This window comes from Bombus pascuorum, chromosome 8 (assembly GCF_905332965.1).
Source record: "Bombus pascuorum chromosome 8, iyBomPasc1.1, whole genome shotgun sequence".
Taxonomy (NCBI): domain Eukaryota; kingdom Metazoa; phylum Arthropoda; class Insecta; order Hymenoptera; family Apidae; genus Bombus; species Bombus pascuorum.
Genome location: NC_083495.1, coordinates 17,477,799 through 17,502,424, shown reverse-complemented (window position 1 = coordinate 17,502,424; position 24,626 = coordinate 17,477,799). Strand labels below are relative to the sequence as shown.

The following is a 24,626-nucleotide window of genomic DNA, read 5'->3' as shown; positions in this document are numbered from 1 at the left end:
TTTGAATCAGAAAGCAACTGCCCGTTCAATTTTAAATCCTTCGCTCGGAAAAAAGGACATCGATGGATAAAAATTAACCTTGAAAACTTTTCACCAATACAAGAGTTGTTTCGAATATGTCAGATACATGAATATGTTATATGTCAGTTGCGCGAATGAATTTTCCCTCCCTTCTTAAAAAGGTATGCTTACTTTCAAAAGAAACAACTTGGAAGCAGTAATCCTTCCAAATACATTGTTAAAAACACAAACGTGTTAAATATACATATACGTATATACATATATATATATATGTGTGTATTATATAATAGAATATTCGCGTAGATGTCTAACTTGTTAAGCGTTTAATCGAAGGAATGATGCTTATAAATGGAGGAATAGGAAACTTTGCTAAATGCTATGAGCATAAGAAGCGTGCAGAAAAGGAAATTAGCGACGGACGGCAGAGGATCCGATTCGCTCGAAGGATCCTACGTCGTGCGGCGATTTCTTTCGAAGGGAGCGCGAGTGAATTCTCATTTTTTGCCCAAGGCTAGAGAAATACCTAAATTCTGTTGGGATTAAGTCGACTTCAAACGATTTCACGAGCTAAACGATCCGAAGGAACGAATCTCCGAAAGATCTTTAAACTTGCAGCTCTGTGCGTCTTTGCGTCCTGAAGGGAGACCTAACTTCAAATAGACTGGCAAAGTTGCATCTTCCCTTCCACTGGTTAAGAAAGGTGGAAGACAGAGCAAAGCGATTGAAAGATGAATGGCGAGGTACGACGTTAGCGATCTAATGACCGTCGTCTGACGGAAAAAAAAAAAAAAGAAAAAAGAAAAAGGGAGGAAACTTTCGCGTTTCTTCGGTCATTCAAAATGCTGGACATATTTCGAGGTCTGAAGAGCCTTATTAAGATCTCTCACGTACATATTGACACAGCTGTGTTCCGATTGCATTATAGTTTAACCGTGATCCTGCTGATTTCGTTTTCGTTGATCGTCACCACGAGACAATACGTTGGTAATCCGATTGATTGTATTCATAGTAAGGATCTACCGGAAGACGTTTTGAATACGTATTGTTGGATTCATAGTACGTATACGATTACTGCGGCTTATAGGAAACGAGAGGGTTTCGAAGTACCGTTTCCTGGCGTAGATAACTCAAAGTCGCATCCGGAGACGGAAAGGAAGGAGTACAGGTACTATCAGTGGGTCTGCTTCATGCTGTTTCTGCAGGTAATCGATCACAATTTCTTTTCTTCTCAATCTTCTTCTTCCTCCTCCTTAAAATCGTAGACAATTTTGTTTTCATTTTCTATCTATTCTCTCCTATCTTATATTTTTTACCATTAATATCTTTCGCTTTCGCTTTCGCTTTCTTTTCGATAATAACGTAAAAGAGCTACTGGCCGAAAATGTATGCAACGGAGAAGCGTTCAGTTTCGTTCTACGACGCTCTTCGACGATAATGTTACCAGTCCTGTACCCATCTCTATATTCCTACGTTATATCTAGCTCTAACCGTTCTGCCACGTGGTATAACATTCTGCTAGATGCTTGCTAGTACCCAGTCGGTAATCAGTCAAGTTCAAACGTACTAAAAGTATATTAAAAACATTTCATTCTACGTTTCCTTCTTATTCCATCGTAAGAATAATCTCCTCGGTCGGTTCCTATGCAACAATCAAACTTGGACATTACCGGAACTGTTTCGAACGAACAAATATTTATCTACGATGATTATTCAAATAACTTCATTTTAGTCAATTATCTTCTCCGTATAATGATTCTTAACAAATCACTGCCTCTCTATTTGGTAGAATAATTATCTCCTGCTTGTTTAGATTAAAAATTGTACTCAAGCAAATACCCCGACTAATTGCGAGTGCGGGCGTGAAGTTTGTACGGATACAGCCAGTCATAGACTGGCCCGATTGGTCCTATTAATTTACCAAAGAACGATAGTCTTCTTGATCCAATGTTTGAAAAAACACACGATTGTACGATAAATGTTGAAAGTAGATTTCACGGGCGGTACAGTTCACATTATTGCTAATACTATAACAGGAGACAAATTTTTATGCGAATAAGTTATTTCGACTAAATTTCTATACAAGTAAATACTTTCATGCATAACTTATCCGGAACGTTTAAATCCTTAATCGATTGGATATTCCTGCACAATTGGCGAATAATATATTTCTTTATTTATCATTTGTACAGAAAGTTTTATTCAATTTCGATAAAAACGAACTGAATAATTTAAAATAGCAATAATTAAAGTAATTTGGTTAAAATAGCAAGTAAAGATAATAAAGTGGTTCTTGAACGTGAAATTGAAAACGTCCGCAAGATTTTTGGAAACTAGTTTGGAATTAATTCGTTTGAGACGTAAAAGACGGTAAAAAGGAATCGCATTCGCAAAGATTCGACAATGAGAAAAGCCGGATAACGAGCGAACTGGTTGCGGCAACGGTCGTGGAATTTACCCGCTACTTACAGAAGCTTATATTTAGTTCATTGCCAAGAAAGAAACCCTAAGCATATTAACTCGTTAAACCCCTAACCGTTGCTTCGTCACCGAGGGTCGCCGCTGTCGCGTGAGTCGCCTTGGCGTTCGGTCAAAGACGCTCCTCCACCCTCACCTTAAACGATCAGCCGATGTCTTCAACTAGAACATGTTCTTCGACGGAATTAAATTGTCTCTCCGTTGATTCGGTATCGATCGGTAGAACGGCTGACCAGCCACGCGTCGATTTCCTCCATGAATGATTCCTAATGCTACAGTTGTCGAATCTGCTATAATAAAGATAAAATTAAAGATGTTCGTGTAAAAATTTATCTGTCTCGTATGTTATCGCAGCTGCTAAACGAAGTAAGAACACATAGACTTATTACCCGTGAAACGTGTTTTCAAGATTTATTATACAATTGTATATTTTTTCAAACATCAGAGATCAGGATGACCATTGCTGTTTAATCGATAGTAGGAATCGAATTTATGTTGCAATAAATTGCAATAAAATGTTCGAAACTGTCGGACATAAAGTTAATTTTCCGACTGAATGAAATTTATATGCATGTAAGAAGGAGATTAAACGATTGCTCAAATTATTTAACAAGACGAAAGTGTGAATATCGATCTTTCAAGATGTAGAAGCTGTAGAAAAGCCAACGATCCCCTGGATTTCAATGATTTTTGGATATGTTGCAAAACTCAACGTTTTCAACAATCTTTTCCTCTACATGTACGTGGTGGACTCGCTTAGTTTCCGAGATATTCGCGAAAAACTTGCGGTACCGGCAAACTGAATTCCGCGTACGGCTGGCTGTGTGCATCTGCGATAGAGCGTATGCGTTAGTGTCTCGGTTGCCTGCCGCCGCTTATCTTCTGCTTACATACAAACGAGAGTCGGCCGAGCTGAAAGGTCCCGCGCACAACGTGCCTATGCGAGACAAAGTAAGAAATGTCCGTTATAAATCAATTAAAAGCGAATATCATCAATGCGTCGAGTTTTGGGCCGGATTTGTAGAATGTTTCTAATTTGTCTCGCGACAGCGCTTATCATTTTTATAATTGATCCCATTGATCGTTGTTATCCCACGCAAACGTTGGCGGCCGGATTGAGAAATCTAACCGAAACCTAAACCCGATACATTAATGATATTCGCTTTTAATTTTAATCGAGTCAATAAAAGCTACAACTTTGCAGACTTTTGCAGACTTTCGCAGCCTCGCATACGTACATTGTGCACGAGGCCTTTCAGTTCGGTCGACCCTCGTTTATAAACAGAAGATAAGCGGCTGTCGGTAACCAACACTGACGCGTACGCTATCACAGACGCGCAATCGTACGCGGAATTCAGTTTGCCGGCACCGCAAGTTTTTCACGAATATCTCTGAAACTAAGCGACTCCGTCATTTATTTATATAAATTATTCGAAATATCGATTTCTGCAATACTACGGTTTTACCGTCTTTCAGAAATCTTTAACTACAAAAAACGATACTTCTTCTATCACATTTCTGTCAAAGAAGGATTTCGCACGAGGTATACGTACATAAGTAATTTCGAAACTTTGCAATGTCAGTGTTTCCAGATTTTTTGTTCTTTTAATTGCTAAAGATATGCAAACAGAGAGAGAGAGAGAGAGAGAGAGAGAGAGAGAGAGAAAGTTTCTTTTCGTTCAGACAAAAACATGATTATACTGGATAGGTCTTAATTCATGACAGGATTTTGTCGGAATTTCTACCAATGCAAAAAATAGCATTTCCCTACGTTTACGGTTACTGCTTATTTTTTCGTAAAAATAATTTTGAAAATTCCTAGAACATGCACGCAGCAGGTCAATAGTTTGCGTACTTATTCTCTTTTCCCTTTTTTACGAAGCACCGTTCTTCTTGAGGTAGAAGAGAACTCGCATATTCGTAGTTTTGCTATTATAACGTTCCGTTTCTCTGACTCGAGCTTTCTTTCTCATTTGGCCCGGCAAAGTCCTCTGGTGGAGTCTCGGCAGACTCTCGCCTACGTTGTCCAGGAGCCATGGCACAGAAGGGTAGACGCCAGCGAACCGATAAGAGGTGTGGGGTGGTTTCCACAATCCTGGTAATGGCCTCCGTGCGGACGTGCCAGGGTGCTAAGGTCTGGGGCGCACGTGAGCTTACGATACGTTGACCGCTGTTGAGAGCGCAGGAGATCCCCTGCCGAAACATTGGAAGTCTCCTTGCTACACATTGCTCGAAAAAATATAACCCATACGTCACTGTGATTTGTAACCTAAAAATAGCCACATAACATACGCATCGTAGACCCTGTCCTAACAGTTTGCTTAAAGTTCGCGAATTGTTTGTTGTACGAAAGATTGTTTTAGGCAGACGTCGTGTGTTTCAAAATGAATTCGATTAAAGCTATGGCTTTACTAATCTGTTTTCCAGATGTTATCCTACGCGATACATTTAGTAAATTGTTGCGAGGCGAGTTTATAGCGAAAAATCGCTAATACGAACCTATGAAAAATATTCATACGGTAATATGACAACAAATTTACGATTAATTTATTTGAGTTTGCAGTGATTAAAAAATGTTCATTTCTATCATACATATACATTATCGTGTATAATTACATTTTCTAATGTTTTAAAGTGCGATATCTTCTGAAACAATTGCCCAAGACCCAAGTAATAAACAGACAGGACGATAATTAAAAAAACTGTCGATACATGGGGAAGCTGGACTGTCTGCCGCGGTCGACCGGCGTAACAACACGATCCAATGTCAGATATCGCAAATAAAGACAATGTATGCTCTTACGTACTGATTCAACGATCAAACTTTTTTTACTTTTGACGTTTTTTCTTTTTTAAATTGAACTTTTTACCAACGTGTTTGTGAGATATTTCTGACTAAAACGACACCAAACACGCTATAATTTACAAATCGTATTTACAAATTTGTATGTATTTAATTATAAATGTTAATAATACAATACAAGCTATAAATGTTAATTACCATTAATAAATAATTTTTATTTAATTAATTGAACGTGCTCGCAAATTATATCGTGTTTGGTGTTATTTTAATCGGAAAAATGTAAGAAACGCGTTGATAAGAACGTTTGATTTCTGAATGTTAAACTGAACGACTAAAAGTGAATATTATCGATGTGTTGGGTTTAGGTTTCGGTTAGATTTTACAATCCGGCCGCCGCGAGGCAACGTTTGCGTTCAATAACAACGAATTAATTGTACGAATAACGAGCGAATAAATAATTGATATTATTTTACGAAATAGAACAAATGTTATAATTTAGTGCAAGCATCGCCGTGAGACGGCTGAATAAAAGAAACTTTAGACTCATCCAAACTCGATACATCGATGATATTCATATTGAAATAAATTTCAATCGTGATAGCCATTTCTCGTAACGTGAAATGCGTACTTGCGTTTAAACCCGCGTTTAAACACGTCGACCGTCGTTTATAAAGAGAAGATAAGCAATACCAAGGAAATAAGGCAACCAATACCGACGCATAGGCCACGTATAGCTTTTGGCGAATATTTCGGAAACTAAGCGACCTCGGTGCTTATATGTTTAGGAAAATGTTGTTCGACATACCGATTTCCACAACCTGGCCAAAAATCATCAAAATCGGAATCTAGCCAACCCTTCTATACACTTTTGGCCAAACTTGTAATTTTTATTTAATTAATTTCACTGATAAACTGATAAACGCAATTTCAATGATAAACGAAAATCATTAATATTGTATTTCACGAAACGAGACGTAACGAAAAAGGTAAAGGAACGAAATTGGATTTATAAATTAACGTATTATACCATTCTTTTCGAATCGGAGATTCGACTGAAATTTATCCTTTTTGAATTCAACATGTTGGGATCAACGACGAAGAACTCGTACTATTAATTTTTCTATTCAATAATGCGCTTAGATAGTAAATAGGCAAAATTGATAGTTGACTGCGTAACTTGCATAAATGTCATATATGTATATATTAAAGTCGTAGGATTTGCAGGGGACCTGCAATGTTGACCTTGTCTTGATATTGGATCAAGGTCGTTCAGCTGTAACACAGTTCAGCTTTGCTTTTTTTCAAATGTACACACACTCATCGTTTTCGATCGTACGGCAAAAATCCAATATATATGTGACGTTCTTATCGATTTCTCGATTCAACCTTCCGTCGTTCAGACCTGTGTATCCGATTTGGAGATTAAACTTCGCACCGCGGATTGTCTAGCGGCGGCCGTACAGGTAATAAGGTGACAAAGTGATAAGGTGATAAGAGGTGAATACAGCGGGTTAGGTCTGTTCGAACCGTACGAAGTAGTTGCTATTTCTACAGAAGCGTCCGCTTCAGCGGTCCAGTCTAAATGACTGGATCGGCAAAATTTGGAGTATTCGAACAAGGGAATGGAAAGGAAGGAGCGCGAATGAGATACCGATACTCGATACGGGAGGACGCGGACTGCGCTGAGACGATGTAACTTTTAAGACGGTTCGGAACAACGGTATGTGCAACTTCATTGACAAGACAAGAGGAAGATACTTAGAGGATCATACAAGTTATGTGTTTAGTATCGAGGCCAAGGGATGCCTCTCAAGTTCGGCCAGTCTTCTAACGGCTTGCTTCCGCGCACCACGTGTGTCTGTCACCGTGTCCGAATACTCGTTCCGTCCTCTCGTTGTTCTGGTTTTTCCACTTTTATCCATTTTTATCCGCCCATTTATCCTGGAAATATACAGTTATTTCGGGGAAGAAAGGAAAAAAGAAAAGAAAAGGAAACTGCACCCACTTACCAGATCACGCGTGCCAAACAAGTTGGAATTAACTGTGGAAGAACGTGGTTAGTAGCTCGTTATAGAAACGCGCGTCAAACATGATAGAACGCGGAGAAGATCTGTATGTAAATTGAAGAAAAAATGAAAATATTCGAAGAAATTGTCGACTTGGCAAGTCCTTCTAGCGGTAATCTCAAAGAAGTTTGCGGAAAGTATTGCAACTGTACGAAAGAATTGGTAGCAGAAAGTGGGAAATGAAATATTTTTCAGAAAGGAAGATGAAAATGGGGAAAATTGAAAGAATGGCAGTTTAAGAGGTAGAAAGGTAGAAACTCGGCGAAATACGTACACTGTGAAGAAAAAATTGAGTTGTGAAAAATCGAGTTGGTCAGAGTCTTCTGTGGTTAATCACGATGAAGAAACCGATACGGGCCGACAGTGACGAACATTATTTCTCTACGCGTTTGCTGTTTCCTGTTTCAAAAGATTTGAAGGATTACGTAATGTTACACGCAACCTGCAGTAAAAATCGTACACATTCTGTGAATATTTAGATAAAATTGATAGAAATTTGGAACGTTTTTGAGAAAACAGTCTCGAATATTTCTCCGCGTTAGATCAAAAACGTTTAACGTAAACAATATTCTGATCAAATATTCACGGTATATCATTTAGAAATATTCGTCGTTTCTTTCGGACATTTATCGATATTAAATCGGCAGAATGATATTTCAAGGCAAATTTCTTACAACAAAGCGTGTTATCCTTTTTATTTAACGTTCTCCATCCGGAAAATGCATCTTTCAATTTGAATTCTATGAATTCTCTAACCGTCAGCTTCTATTCTTAGATTTTATTAAATCGGTGAAAACTTCGATTACAATAATTCAACTGTTAATTACAAGTCTAACATGCTTGCAGTTAATTTCAAATTCAACAGTTTTGCATTAATGAGTACCAATTGTGTTTAATTTAAATTAAATTAAATTAAATTAAAAATTTCAACGTCTATAACTATGTTAATTTCGATAATCCATAAACAATCGATTTCGACCTCGACAATTTTTCATTTCGATAATTCCTCGCTTAATAATTGTCGGGTTTCGAATTTGAGGAATTGGCCAACCGATAATCGTACGATTTTTAATTTCTTCCAAAAATTTCCCTACCAATAGTTACATGACTTGAAGAAGAATTTCTTGACCGATAATTATTGGATTTTCAATATCAACAATTTACCAACTGATAATTGGTTGAATTTCAAGTTGAAAGACTTCCAAGTCCGTAATTATTTGGCTTTCGAGTTCACGAATTTTCCAAATGATAATTATTTCACTCGCGATTCGATTCGACAACAAAAGTCCCCCAATTGCAAATAAGAAGACCGCCGATTAAAAAGATTATTCGAAATAAACGAAAAACCGATCTTCACCTCTGATAAGTTTCTTCGAAACGACCGAAAGCTCGAATTACAAAGACGGATCTGCAAAACGGGGAAGAGAACGATCATCTTCTCGACGAGGAGGATTCTGTGGTCTCGAAATTGATTCGTCGTTCAGGACGTAGAAAAATGCCTCTGATGTTGAAGATGGTGGATGTATTCGGCTCCTTGAGGTCACTGTTTAAAATTCAACGGATCTCCGAGGACACTATGATATTTCGACTGCATTATCGCGCAACGGTGGCGCTTCTGCTTGGTGGGTGTGTAACGCTGGCGTGCAAAAGTATTTCCGGTTCGCCGATCCATTGTGAGGCCTCAGGTTCCGTGGATAAAATCGTTTTGGAAACATTTTGCTGGCTACATACCACGTATAGTATGGTGCACGCGTTTAATAAGAGTTTGGGACAGGCAGTGCCTTATCCTGGTGTTTCGAATAGCAAAGGAGATGGACTGCACGGACACGCGTCGCATCCCTTGGTCAAACAGCACAAGTATTATCAATGGGTCATCTTCTTTCTATTGTTGCAAGTATGAAAACGTCATTCTATCGCTGTAGTAGATGATATTTGCGAATAGCGATTGGAACGATAATTCCGTAGAATTTCCATTTTTCTCAAAGTTTGATTATCCGAACGATATCGGACGATAAAATAGACTAGTTACTCTAAACGGACTTGGATATATCGTTCTCGATAATTCCTTATTAGACGTAAAAGTCAAAGAGGTAAAAGCGAAGAAATTATCGAAAGAATTAAAGAACAACGACGGGAACAGTCGATAGATGGTATGAACTTGAAAAAAGGAAATTGTAATTTTTCAATTCAGCAAGATTAGGGAAACGAGTCGAAAGACGAAAATCGTTCCTACGATACACACGAATGCATGTCGTTACATTTGAAATAAAAAATCCCGTGTTTTGTTATACGAATAACATCGGTATCTTTTGAAACGAACATAGAACAGAGAAAACTAAATTAAAATTTAAAACTAAAACTAAATTTAAAAATTTATGATAAAATATTTCAATGAAAACTACCGACTGTCAATCCAATTTCCAATACGTGTACGCTCGGTTCTATCTTTACGCGGATCTTTTTACGTGATTTTCATTTAAATGTGTTGGGAAAAAGCGTGCAATTTACGTGTCATTTGATTCAGCACGCACATTTTCCTTGAATCTGCACTCTGACTTTGGCTTATGCTTTTTCTAGGATTCAATTATCGGCCGTTGTCTGTCTTTCTTTTTCTTTCTCTTTTCCATTCTCTATTTCATTCGTTCGACAAACCCTATTTATTTCGGTATACTGGATTATGCGGAATTCTCTCCAATTTTCTCTTCGGTACATGTGTTTTCTTTCGCAATTCGTATCTGAATTTATTATTGTATTATTTGATCTGGTAAAAGTGAAGTTTTTAACACATACACACACACACACACACACACACACACACACACACGTTATTTATAATATATTATTACAAGATATATATTGTACTTTTAAAAAAGGTACCTGTAATATGAATATTTTCTATTATCCCTAATAATATAAAATATGATTATCTACGATATAATGATGTCTCGACACGTCATTACGAAAATATTACTACAACGACTACTATAAATATCGCTGTACTCTTTTAATCCTGCTCTTGTTCAAATATAAACGTAACTGCACGTATTTGACTAGAGAGTTTGCTGTGGTTTCAAAATAATGTATCATCTTTTTGTCCCGAATTTTAAAAAACTTTTAAATATCACAAACAGCATCGTGTGTATGTATATTTTACTCAAATTATTTATTCTTCATTGACTTGTTCGGTGTAGCAAGTACGGTTAGTCCGCGGTTTGTCCATCTTACGAAAATAGCGTACGTTCATTTTAATCAACCCTGTAACGTGTAACGTGTAACGTGTAACGTGTAACGTGTAACGTGTAACGTGTAACGTGTAATACACCCATTGAACATCGTAATAGCGTTAAAATGTTGGACGATTCTTTTTTTCAGGCGATCCTGTTCTACACGCCTCGATGGCTATGGAAAGGATGGGAGGGTGGCAAGATTCATGCTTTAATGATGGATCTTGATATCGGTCTTTGTTCCGAGGTCGAAAAGAAGCAGAAGAAGAAAATGTTGCTCGACTATCTGTGGGAGAATCTTCGATTTCACAATTGGTGGGCATACAGGTACTACCTCTGCGAACTTCTTGCCCTGCTGAATGTGGTCGGTGAGTTGCACGTTAGTTCTTCTTCTTCGTCGTTCCGATACGTGATAAATTATGTTGGTCGTTACGCGCAATAGGGGACTTGATCCCTACCGATCTCAATCTTCTTTCTACGTATTGTGCAGTAACCGACTTTTTTACATAGCTCAAACTAAACTTACCTTATTGACGTGTATACGATGAGCGAGTATGCGCGGCTGTGTACGCTTGTGAAATGAATGGGGCGGCAGACTATGTACATACATGTATAAATATTAGAAATTAATACGATCAGCTTTAGCGCGAAATAATTTTCGATGAATCGATCGACGCGCGCGCGCGCCCACACACGCACAAGGCAAGAAATATGCAAAAATAGAAAAGATGAAAAGAAACGCACCAGAGAGAAAACGGTAATATCTGGGTAATGTGCGGTATAGAATTAAATATAACGTAATTACATACATTCTACAATGAAAAACATAATCTAAAGTCTAAACAATGCGTAATTCTCTACATAGAGATTTCTCGAAACAACGAACAGAATTATCCTGTTACAATCCTATAACAATCCTGTTCGTAAATGTAATGTTTGTTTTTTAACTAGTTTTAATATTTGATTAATGGGATAGCATGAACACGCGCAGGAAACATTCGATAATAAAGAATGAATATAAGAAGATGATAAAGAACTATACAGTCCTCGTCCCTACAAGGCGTAAGGGTTGGGTGTGGGGCAGGGAGGAGAAGGAGGGAAGGAGAAGGAGATTCCCCTGACGCACCGGAAAGCGGGACGGCCCGTCGCGATCCAGCAATGTAACATGATCCAAGAATGTGGGATATCGCTGAGACAATGTATCTAGCTACATACTCGAAGGCAAAACTTTCTTATTTTTAAGCTTTTTTCCAAATTATACATTCACCAACGTATCTTTCTGACGGAAACGATATAACACGAACGCGATACGAACATTTTAATCGGAAAAATTGCCGATTCTTGTGTAATTATAGAATGTTTCGCGTATTTAAATGTCACGTAGTTTAACGAACAGTGCGATCTTTTCAAAGAGTTTTTAAAGGAGACTACAAATAAATAAGGTGTAATAAGGAGGAGAGGAGATAAGATTTGGCTGTTTATAATATTAAATATGAAAGAAAGCTCGTTTCTGCGTCCATGCGCTTTCCGTCGTCAGAGATATATCGTATTAAAGGTGTAACTAACTGAGAATACGATAACTTAATGGTGAAAATATTTCTGAAATTAATGAAAGATCGAGCGATGTTTAAGAGCAGTACGCATAACGATTCAGGCAATAGTTCGAGTAATCGAATACAAGCGTAATGCAGGCAACGAGGTCGTTGATTTTACCAATTTCGTAAATGAAGTAAAACTCGATGCAAAGGAACAAGAAGAAAGAAAAATTAACACGAGTACTCGTACGATTGGAGGATACATACAGGTATCGGACTTACGTGTGTCACCGTTCCTCTTTCTTCCTTCCGTCAACCTCTTCCTTTGCCAGCTATCGCGCACTATTCAGATCATCTCCTTAAATGGCTGAAACGATTAAGAATTTTTGTGCTAAGAAACTTTAGTATGGTACGACCAAATCAAAATTTATATATAATATAATAAGTAGGGGGAATACGTAGGAAATTAATCGTTTTAATCTATAATGTGTACAGTGACTGGCTACAAAAAGTATTTACACACCATTGTATTCGTTATAACATTTGCATATCGATTACGCAAGGGTAATTTATCCAATTTAACCACCTCAAATAACTTTTAAATTATGCGTCCGATGAAAAATTGTTACGTACAAAAAGGTGCGTGCTATTAGAAAGGGCAAAAGGCGATGTATCGGCATTTCTTCTATACATCTTGTATAGAGAGATTTCAAAATTTTCAACGTCAACTTTGTTTTCTTTAAACAGAATCGTATATTTTTTATGTTACATGTTGGAAAGGATATTAGTTTGCAAGTAAAAAAAAAGAAGACACTATTACGATCTTAAACCTAATGGCGGACGAGATATTGTGCACCGTTTATCGAAAAGTTACCTCGGTATCGGCGTTAGAAACGAATAGTAGAGTCAGAAGATGATTCTAACAATCTTTGTCACTCCTCCTGTCTTTCCTTTTCCATATACACACGTATGCATGTGTACATGCATGCACATACATGCAATTTTCTCAAAACTCCACGCTGTTTTCTAGTACTAGTATTTCGAGTACGGTATATTTATTTCGTAAATTCGTTTCTTTTCGTCACGTGAAAGTTTTCCAAGAATATGTGCCCAAGCACCGTTTCATCTTCAGCGTACCATGCGTCTCTTTGACGGCCGAATAAACTCTAGTCTTCGCCTTCTTTAGTTATTTTTAAGTTGGTAAATCGTTTAACATCTGCCTCGTCCGTAAATAGCGCGGAAAAAGTAAGAATTTCGCTAGAGAGTCATCCTTTTGTAGCTAATTAAACAATTCGAATTTCCAATTTCGAGGGACAGCTTTTTTGTTAACTTTTTTGGAAAGTTACGAAAGTTAAATATACACGAGTGTAAAGGAAGAAAGTATTGAATATAGAATGCAATTTTTCCATATGTAAAAAGAGAAATTTGTTTTCTTCTCTTTCCGTCCCCCCCTTTTTTTTTTTTTTGATGTGTCTATTGGCACTTGCGATGAAAACGGTCGTAAACGGTCAACAAGCATAAGTGTAGATAAATTTGCGGTAACTCTGAATTAACAGCTTTTTCAAACGTAATGAGTAATAATCAAATTGATAGAAGCGGAATAGTCAAAGTGTCGATAATTTTCAACGTACGCGCAACGGCAAAGCACGAGATCTGTTTGATAGAGAGAAAAGAAAAAGAAAAAGAGAAAGAAAAAGGAAACGAAGAGAGGAAACAAAACGATCACGGATGGAGAAATTGAGGACATTAAACGGATAATTTAAAGGGAATCGTAGTTCTTGAAAGAAGAAAAAACCACATAATTGAAGGATTTCGATTGTTAAACGTTCTGTTTAGAAATAATTATATCCATATAAGCGATGAAAAATATGTTTCGCTGCCGATGAGATAAATTCTATTTCGATTATATACGTATGTTAGCGACAAAACATCATCTCAAGAAGATTATGGCAGATAACATTAGGTAAATGAGTATTTAGCTTTAGCGTGATTTACGAGTGGGCCGTGGACTCGATAAGCACCCCGGCAGAATACTTGAACGAACGTTTGCAAAGTGGATATCCAACGACTCCGAGTCGTTGACCTACGATTTAAAAGATTCGTGAGATAGCTCACCGATGGCGAGCGATCCGACGAGACGTCACATTGCCAAAGAATACGAGCATTGGAGCCGAAGGAGATCTGGCCACGAAGCGGGCAACGAGGCATCGACGTCTTTCGGTATCTCTCGGTAAGCGACCCGTGCGTACGCGGCGCTTACCCCAGAACCTCGAAAGAGCGAAGAAAGAGTATAAAAGCTCTTTACAAAAAGATCCAACACGTATAACGATTATCGACGGTTGTACGAGAGAAATTGTGTTTAGGTTGCTGATAATGGTGTAAACTATCGTTTGCCGTTCGATCATTCAAGACACGTAGAGAGAAATGCGATCTGTATAAAACTCGAAGAAACGTATGTGTTGTTAAACCGAAACTTGATTTCTAACTGCAATTATAAACAGAAAAATCAACAAATATAATTTTCTATCGAAGGACAAATATTTTGGAAATTCGCACTGTTGCCACTTGTCATCGACGTAGCAAATAACTTTTGTTCGAGTTTGACGTTAGTGGTTGGTAATTTGAAGGAAAAGTTTGGTTTCGTAGCGATAAGACATAAACTTGAAAGCCAAACACCTAACCCAAACATAGATAGCTACTATGCGCGAAATACGATTTCTCTCATCGATACTGCTTATCGACTAGCGAAATTTCCCACATCGATAACGATTATCGGGAATGAACAAGATTTTTCGGCCAGATATAATTATTATTTATTACAAAGAACATTTTAATCGAAAAGATAATTGCTATTCTATGACTTTTTCCATTTTGGTTGTAACAGTTAGTATAAAGAAACGATATAAAAGGGAAAAATATAAGACTAGGAATACACAACTATTAATAGAAAAGGAGAGACGTAAAGGACTATTGCGTACTAAATAATACAGATACTATTGATTATTTACGATATTTAAAATATGTTACAGTCGTGTTAGTTGTACATTATTAATTATGTTGTACATTATAATAAAGCGTGTGACGATATTGACGCGGTAATTCTTACCTTCTTTCAGAAGCGTGCCCGACGATACGGATCTATCCAGCAGTAGCGTTCCATGTTGTTATTCGAATTGCTATTTCAGCTTCATCCTTTATCGGTTCGGATCGTATAAATTACACAGAAATTTACAGAAATTACCGAAAATATATTATAGATAATAATAGAATTATGAAGATATATGGTTATCGTGCTACAGGCGAATTTTTTAATTATAGAATGGTATATACGAAAGATGTGATAAATAATCGGGATGTTTTGTTCTTTATGACGGTATATAAAGAATTCCGGAGGAAGGTAGCCAGTTTTTCTTTCTGTATGCAAAGTCGTCAAACAAACAAACAAACAAGCATCGACGATATATTCGTTAATAATAGTAGTTAATAATAATGAGATATATTCGTTCATGACCGTGCAATACAGACGATAGTAAATAGTGAAACCTGGACTTTGTGGAACAGACATAGGAGAAGTCGGATCTTGCGCGCAACTATGCGTTCGTTCGTGCTTATTCGTCTTCGTTTAAGTTCATCTGCATTCGTTTGTGTTTCCTCCGGTATCGTGTACTGTCTTGTTCGTTCGCGTTTGTTCGCGAGATGTCGTCCCAGCGGACGTAAAGAAGAGAACCGGTGAATGAACGAACGATTCACGATGAAATTTGGCAACGATACAACGGACCACGTGTACCAAGCTTAAACGACCGATACGCGCGTGTAATTGTCTGTCGCTTTTCTTCAACGGTCACTTTGTTCCTGGCACACTGCTGTCGACGTTTTCTAACAATCGGGGTAGTCGCGTAGTACGAATTGACAATTGCGCGGACATTACATAGGTATAATCGCCGCCCGGTCTTACATTTCAAGAATTTCGGTTACGATTGCGGTATTCCGAAGTAGGAGGTGGTTGTTTCATTTTTTGGAAATCTGACGAAGAAAATCACCGAGCTGTTCTATTCCGCGTGTAATCGACTACAACATTCATTAACTCGGTACACGGGTACTCACGAGTATGAATACGTATGAATGCGTATGAATACGGATAAGCCACAGATATAGGAAAAAACGGATTTTTAAAAGAATCGCAAATTTTATGCCTCTACATGGTACTCGCGATCGTCGCGATCGTCGCGATCGTCGCGATCGTCGCGATCGTCGTGATCGTCGCGATCGTCGCGATCGTCGCGATCGTCGTGATCGTCGTGATCGGTTGCTACCGTTGACGCGAAGAGATTCCGTCGACGCTTTCCAATAAAACGATACAGATTCTTGTTATATTGGAAACATTAAAATATATTCGAGTAACGATGAAAGCGAGAAGGCCAGCGACAAACGCGGAAAAATATTTTCCTTAGGTTTTTCGATTTATTCAAGGAGCCAGACGCCTTGGAGAAAGTCTGTGATTGCTGTGACAAGCGATAGAGTAGACGTTTCTGCCATTTCTCTGTTTTGTTTTATAGCAGAAAAAATAAAACAGTTTGGTAAAACACGCGACAGCGGCGATGGTATGCTCGATATCGACGGTTACCTCGGCCGCTGCCGCTCGACGTAACGGAACCGCTAAACGCGTGCGGCTGTTACTCGCCACTATTGAATATCGTACGTCGCATACGGCACATACGGTATTGGCACGCCCGTACCCGTATATCTTCTGATAAATCGTTTTCTTATACATCTTATTCTATTATTAGTACAAAGTTTTCCGAGTCGTACGAAATTTATTGTATTTGGTTATAATTAATCGCTGTTAGTAGCGTAAACGCTACGATAAATACGCTCGTGTGACGATACTTCTTCTAGCCGGCGTAATGCCTACTCGATATTTACAGCGAATCCATGGCGATAGGAATTATACGAAGCGTTTGAATTTGAGCAGGTCAGATGTTCCTGATGAACCGGTTCTTCGATGGTGCGTTCCTGACGTTCGGCATCGACGTGCTCAGGTTCCTCGAGTCGGATCAGGAGGACCGGATCGATCCGATGATTTACGTGTTCCCTAGAATGACCAAGTGCACCTTCTACAAATACGGCGTAAGCGGAGAGGTAGAGAGGCACGATGCCGTTTGCATACTGCCCTTGAACGTCGTCAACGAGAAGATCTACGTGTTTCTCTGGTTCTGGTTCCTCTTTCTCGGCATGCTGAGCTTCGTCACGATTTTATACAGGGTAAGCGACTCTTTTCCGTTTCATGTACGGTACAGGCTCCTATATAGAGAGTAATAGGAAGGCAAAAATAGTTGGATAACCAAATAATCATCTTCCTCGTATTAAATTTCATTCGTTCGAACGGAGATCAAAGAAATTGTTAGTTTGTTTCGATCAACTGCACAAATTTTCGACGCGTGAAACGAGAAACGAGAAACGTACAGCCTCGTCGTCATTTTCATTTTCTGTTATGCTCTAACACGTATAACGATAGCAGATATTGTACTCGGATAACAGATTGTTCGGATTATGTGTACGTTAAATTCAGTGAAAAAGAAGATAATTTATTTATCGATCGGAAAAACTGTAACGAAACTTGCAGCATTCCACGTATTTTCAATCAATATCATCGAACTCGTTCGACGGATTCTCCGGCCGAATAAATATCCAGCCAAACGAATACCGGCTGACCGATTCGAAAAGTGGAGGACTAGTCCCGAGACGATGATCCGTCCGTGAGAAAAACATACGGAATGTACGGACCGAAAAACTCGTGGTTCCAGCGTCGCGAGCAACGATTCTTCAAAGCAATTCCACCTTCTCCATACGATTCTAAACGGTCTGCGAAACGATGAGAGAAACGCCTCGTTCCGAAGATGGGGCGCGATCGATAGTTCGGCAACGGCCCGGCCAAAGTTGCGGGATATGCGTGCCGATAGGCTGGTCATCGAGCGCAAAACGAGAACGGCCCCCGTTCTCGGCATGCTCATAGATGTCGCTGACGCGCTCGCACGCTACCGTGCGCGCGAATCGCGAGCGGGCCGCGTCGATCTTCCCCGTGGGAAACGGGTGAGCGATATCTGGCTCAACCATTGGATAACGGTCGTGGAAATTGATTCTCGATTTGATAAACCCACGATTTGTTAAATTGGTAGACAAATTTCATTATTATTTTATTTATTTTTACAACACGTAAACTGTATCACGCTGTATTAGATATGAATTCTATTTAGGTTTTCAAGCTACGTTACTCGATTACATATACTCGATATCAATCGATTACTACATAAAATTTATATAGCAACGATCTACTATTATTTCTCTAGTTTTTCCTACCACTACACCGTATACTACTAATCACGTTTCGCGGCATTTTTACGTTGCTGCTCGAGAAGCTCTCTATTACTTTACGTTACTTTGGTTACGGCTGGTTACGTTATCTCGACAAAGAATAACCGCGCATAACTCGCGACAGTTAACCTTCGACATTCTCAACTTCTTCTCGTACCTGTTTTAGATCGTAATCATATTTTCGCCAAGAACGAGGGTATACCTTCTACGACTACGGTTTCGTTTGGTCAGGAGAGAAGCCGTGGAAACGATAGTTCGGCGGAGCAAAGTCGGTGATTGGTTTCTTCTCTATATGCTCGGCGAGAATTTGGACACGGTGATATACCGGGATGTGATGCACGAGCTGGCGAATAAACTCGCCTCGAGACATCATCACAGTGTGCCCGGGATCAAAGGGGAACTACAGGAGGCCTGATCCAAGTGAGTTTATACAATAGTATCTTTTGTCGTGCCGTTAAAATCGTTTCCTTAGATTTTCAAATTTTCCGTTTATATTGTCCCAGGATAATACGTTGTCCTTTTATTACATCCGAAAACGAAAGGTTTACGTTTGTAGATGCCAGTTACGTCTCGGGGGGTTTCGGCAAATTCTATTCGAAATGAAATAGCAACAACGAACAACAGAAAATAATCGTTTGAAATAATATATATTGTATTACAATAATAGATATTTCATTGAAACTTGTTAGAGATATTTGATTACGTTTGAGAAATAACGCGGAAGAAACAGTTTTATTTCGTGTCGAGTCGTTTCGACGACATTTTGACTTGAAATAATTACACGCGAATAGAATTTATAGAATTTATCTCGACGAAACATCATTTTCGTATTATTCGTCTATTATTATGTTATAGTTTGTTATATTTTACGACAACTAGGAAATTTTGCATCACGATACTCGGGAAAGAATGTGAAGAGTCGGTAATTCGACGTGAAAACCTACTCTTAAGGTTGATTATAGCGTAGCAGCAAGTACGGGAAAGTAATAGACAGAATAAATAGAAATAGTCAAAATGACCGTTATGTAAAACGAATGATATTTACGACACGATCGTTATTAATGCGTTTGTGAGAGGAATTTATCTAGGTTACTAACGTTTCGGCTTACTAAGAAACTAGGTTAACGCAAAATCACTTACGCTTTGCTCGAGGTGTATAGACACTCGTTGACCAAGTTGTACGCTTATGCCACAGATTCCGGGCTATTGTCCTCTTATTGTACTTGCATGTTGCCTACAGGCCTGAGACTTGTTCGAAAGGTGCGCAACTCGTGACAGGAGGCTCGAAAATTCACCACCATATCGACGAGTTAATCGCAAGTTGATCAATCTCGCTACTCCTAAAACGACTCCTAGGATCGTCCCCTTTGTCGAAACCTTCCACGCTTGGCTCGCAACATCGTTGCAGCGCATCGACGATGGCGCGCTCGCTGCACCTAAGAAAAAGATACATGAAAACCAAGCGAATATCGAAATTACATACGATACGTTTGTTAGCGCGCAAAGACTGGCATCAAAATTTTAGTTTCGCTAAAACCATGCTTGCTTGTTGATTCAACGCGTATATAGATTTGCCATCGCATCGTGCAAAGTTGATATTCACCGTTTCAAAATTCTGACATGTTTAGACATGGAAGAATCTATAAACTGTAAATATTAACTTCCTATTGGTTTAACAAACATCGATTTAGCCATCGATTTAACTCGTTAAAATTTGGTTTAGTTCGGCAGCCGACAAATGATCATCAGCTTGAATTAAATAATAGGGTTAAATTCGCCGCTGCCTGCGACCGTGTTCCAGATGCACGCGTATAGGCAGGATTTCCACTGGTTCACGCTTCGAACAAGACGCTTGGAACAAAACGCTTGAAAGAATTCGAATAAGATAAATTCGATAGCGATAAAGGCTTAAATAATTAAGTCACCATATATAAATTCTGTCCTAGTTGTTCGATGGTTTTACATAAAGCCTTTGAATATGTGACGTCATACGGCCACTTGTAGCTGATACTGTCAATACGAACCTGCTGGCATAAATTAGGGACCAGGGGGCATAAATTTGTCGGCAACAAGCTTTAGACATTAACACACGTCCTCCTATTTTCGGCCGTTTAACAGCCACGCACGCGAGAGGGCTGCGTTCTGTTGAGTTTTAGTTCGAAATAACAGCATCATCTTGAAAGCAACGCGTGTGAAACATCAAGTGTAAAAGGAAAGAATACAGATGGTATATTTGTCCATCGACGCAGCAGGCCAATCGATATTGCAGCCTTCTTGCTCTGCGTGTACATAGTATAGACGTTATATACTGCCGTTCAAAACTTATCCTGACTTTTGTATGAAAGATTTCTCACGCGCGCGCGCGCGCACAAGCTGTTTTTCCTGCTCTCGAATCCATCTATCGATAGGCTATTTTCGAAAATTAACCGAGAACCTATGACATAGGATACGCGTGAAGAATCGACGAAGAAGAGATACGTACCGGTCGGAGACCGATAACAATTTCAGAATGTAAATGGATCTGGCAGGGTTTTTACACAGGGCGTACACTCACAGAGTACAGAGGGTGGTCATTCCGATGACTTGGTACCGTCTCGTTAGTTTGATCGGCAGCCGTATAATAAAGGGATAATAGATAGATAGGCCATATTGGTTCATTCGGCGATGCAGTTCGCGGTTGCCTCGGCCAGCACCTGGACATTCCTAAGCCGCGCATCCGGCCACAACAATACGTATTCAACAGTACCGCGACGACACAACCAACAATGCGTATCTTTCTACATCGAATTTTTTCCCTATCTGCTATAGGAACGGGGCTGTAGTCTGTCCCGCTACTACTTGCTAGACCGATCCCGCATTTTCTTAATATTATCCTTTATGTATATTCTACAGTTGTATCTATCGTTCTTGCAGGTTGCCTCGGAGAGCCACGGAAACCAGCGCGATTCTCAAGGCAACGAGAAACTACTTTTCACCGGAAAAGTGCTACCAACTTCTGTTTTCCAGAGATCCACGGACGAGCGGTCGAATCAAACGGATCGCTTTATATTCGTTCTTCGAATCGTATGTTTTTCCTTCCTTGTACCTTAGCACCGGTTCGAGGATCGTTGGCGAATTATTTTTATGGACGTTGTTGTTCCGACGAGAGCGATCTCTCGATCGATCGTGCTCGCGTAAAAGACAAATTGCCAACAACGTGCCTTACGACGACTTTCCATCGACTTTCAAAGCATTTGCGCTACACGTCGTTCGAATTTGATTAATTTAAGAAGCGAAAGCACGGTGGAAAAAAATCGTATAACAAATATACGTATATATGAAGATTTGACAAAAATAAAAAGATATATATGGATTTGACGGATAGATTGTCAAAAACTTCAAATCGAAGGTGGACCATTTTCTAATTGGCGAATTAGTGAAAACTGATGGATTAATTTCTTCTAAAAGGATAAGAGCGTGAGAGAAAAACGAAAATGGTTCTCCTCTATCAGTGAAATTTAAAGTATTATGAAAATGAAAATGAAAATACAGGTATGTATTTATTCCCGTCGCCTAAAGTGTTCTACCTCGTACAGTCGCGTTGAAAGGCTGTAACTTTGCCATTTTTTTTTTTTTTTTTTTTTTTTTTTTTTTCGTAAAATATGCGTTATTAGGCTGTTGCAGATGAAATGGCCAAAATATTTAGAATTTTATTGAAAGTAAAATATTTATCGATCGAAACGTTTGAACTCGATACGTTCTCGCTATCGCGGAACAGGATCAAGATTCAAGTATGTCGTTACGACATAATGGGACAATATCGGCAGTCCCTGTATAACACAAAGATTAATCTATTTATATTTATATATAATTGAAGCAAACTATTACGATATTAAATATTTTGTTGATAGTATAGAAATATATAAAACCTTTCCCCTTTCTTAACCTCTTAACGTCCGCAATTTGTGCCGCTACAACAAGAAGATGTTTAAAAATTCTTCTTTGCCCGCGTGTCAAATCTGTTTTGCTTACGTTCTAATGTTATATTTCTGGATTTTACCTGACGATAGAATCAAAACCGCGATTCGAATGATTTTTCTTCGTCCGTCGATATATGCAATACAACTGTTATTTTTAAAACTACTTGCAACTATATTTGCACGTTCGATTCGTTTTAGCACTCGTATTTCTATATTCATATATAATGATCTTTATCGATATATACGGAATCGGTTACGCGAAGATCTACATACATCGACATGGAAGAGACTGAAAACGCTTTATCAGAAAATTATTTATTACACTTGCAAGTAATTGAACTTGCAACGTTCAAAAATATTCCTAACGGAAGTAAGCGAGTAAGAAATCGTTATAGAATATGTATCCGACGAATCAATCGCGACGTTCGCAAGATCAAGATATATTTAACCGTGTGACGATTTATTTATTCTAGACATTAAAGCAAGGTAAATTTTCGAACAAGTTTACTCGCAAAGAATAGCCATTTGATATGATACATTCAATTCAATTTCTATACATTAATCACACGAAATCAGACGTAAAAGACTATACATCTGTGTATCTTATGTTGTAGTATTCGTTACTAAATTAATATTATTACACTATGGAACGAAATATTCGCAAAAATGTTGTCATGGCTACTGAAAGAACGCATGCCAATTTACGCGAAAATATATTTAAAATGTATAAAAAGAATAATATACATATATATATAATTAATATATATATATATATATATATATATATATATATATATATATAATATATATAATTAAAGGGTTTAATTAAAGTTAAATTGCCAGAAGGACTTACACCTATTTATATTCCGTTAATTTTATTATTTTATAAATTGCTTCTTCGTTATCTTATCGAATTACTTACTTTTTACATTCCTCCCATAATCAATGAGGATTGTTTTTCAATCTTTTTCGATACGTATTCGTAGAAAGGGATTTAGTTGCAATGACTTTTGAATATATTATCGAGATTATCAAGCCGAGTAATACTGCGAACAGTTCGCTATTAGGAAGTTGTTATTGTATTTAACGATTCGATATTTCGACAAAAGTACACAATATTCCATCAAGTTACTTTTACATTTGACAGAGTGTGAATAACCAAGAACTTCTTTTCCTTTTTCTTTCCTTTTTGAGGTAACCCAAGTAATTCAGACCTAACCCTAAAAATCATTATCGAAATGATTTTATTATAAACTTTTTTCCTTTTACCGAATAATCATATCGTGTATTTCATTTATTTCGATAATATTAACAGTTTATTTTTTATTTATCTTAACGATTTAGTGGATTGGTTCGCCAATGTAATGGAAGGTATAATATAGTTGATCGATGTCCTAACGTGATGGACCTTCGTAACGATATTTTTCTAGTTCTAATCTTTTTCTATCGTTTTCCATCTATGTATTACTCTTCTTCTGGCCACAAATGTCTTATAGAAAGTATAGCGGAGCCTCGTATATCCGAATTAATAGGACAACGAAAAAAAGTTCGATTTCATTTATCCAAGAAGAAGTTTATTCGAATTTTTAAGGATCTCGTATCTTTCGTCTATTAAATATTGAAATAAGTAACCGCGTATCGAATAACGAAACGATCATTTTCTTGATATTAAATTCCTATCGAGATTTCCACCAACGGAGATCAAGAAAATCGTTACTTTCGTTTCAACAAGGATCCCATCTTTTTGGGCTGCTTAATCGTGTAAATTTGTTGATGTAAATAACTCTGTAGATTACTTAAAAGTTTATGCCCCAAATCGTCGGAATCCTTCTGCAAATGTTACCGCATACTTGGCAAATATTACAGCTCGCGGTGTAACAGGACGCATTCCTCGGCGTTCTTTCTTTCTTTCTTTTCTTTCTTGTTGATAACTTCTTTCAGTCGGTCTTTGCCATTCATATTTTCCAACTTGTATTTCTCAAATTATCAGGTTACGTTCGCGATGCCAACTTCATGTACATGATGTATATGATGTATATGAATAGCTTCTATAGCGATGCGACCTTCAAGTTGGTATTAGGATATTGCTCAAACGATTTTAATCCATGAATTTCTTTCATACCTGTTTCATAATTGTTCATTTTGTAATGAAATAATGTAAGAGCGTCGAA

General features: G+C 38.1%; 1 protein-coding gene across 2 annotated transcripts; it reads left to right on the top strand.

Annotated features, from left to right (window-relative positions):
- The first annotated feature begins 596 nt into the window (after positions 1-596).
- On the top strand, positions 597-22,101 carry LOC132909556 (innexin shaking-B). Of its 2 annotated transcripts, none has more exons than XM_060964463.1 (5): positions 597-1,223; positions 10,738-10,957; positions 17,097-17,386; positions 18,663-18,916; positions 21,410-22,101. In XM_060964463.1, the coding sequence occupies exons 1-4, from the start codon at positions 861-863 to the stop codon at positions 18,909-18,911; spliced, it is 1,122 nt and encodes a 373-aa protein (XP_060820446.1). In that variant the 5' UTR covers positions 597-860; the 3' UTR covers positions 18,912-18,916; positions 21,410-22,101. The 2 variants fall into 2 exon arrangements, with proteins under 2 accessions (XP_060820446.1, XP_060820444.1); XM_060964461.1 differs by lacking the exon at positions 597-1,223 and adding an exon at positions 7,109-9,259.
- Positions 22,102-24,626: the final 2,525 nt, after the last annotated feature.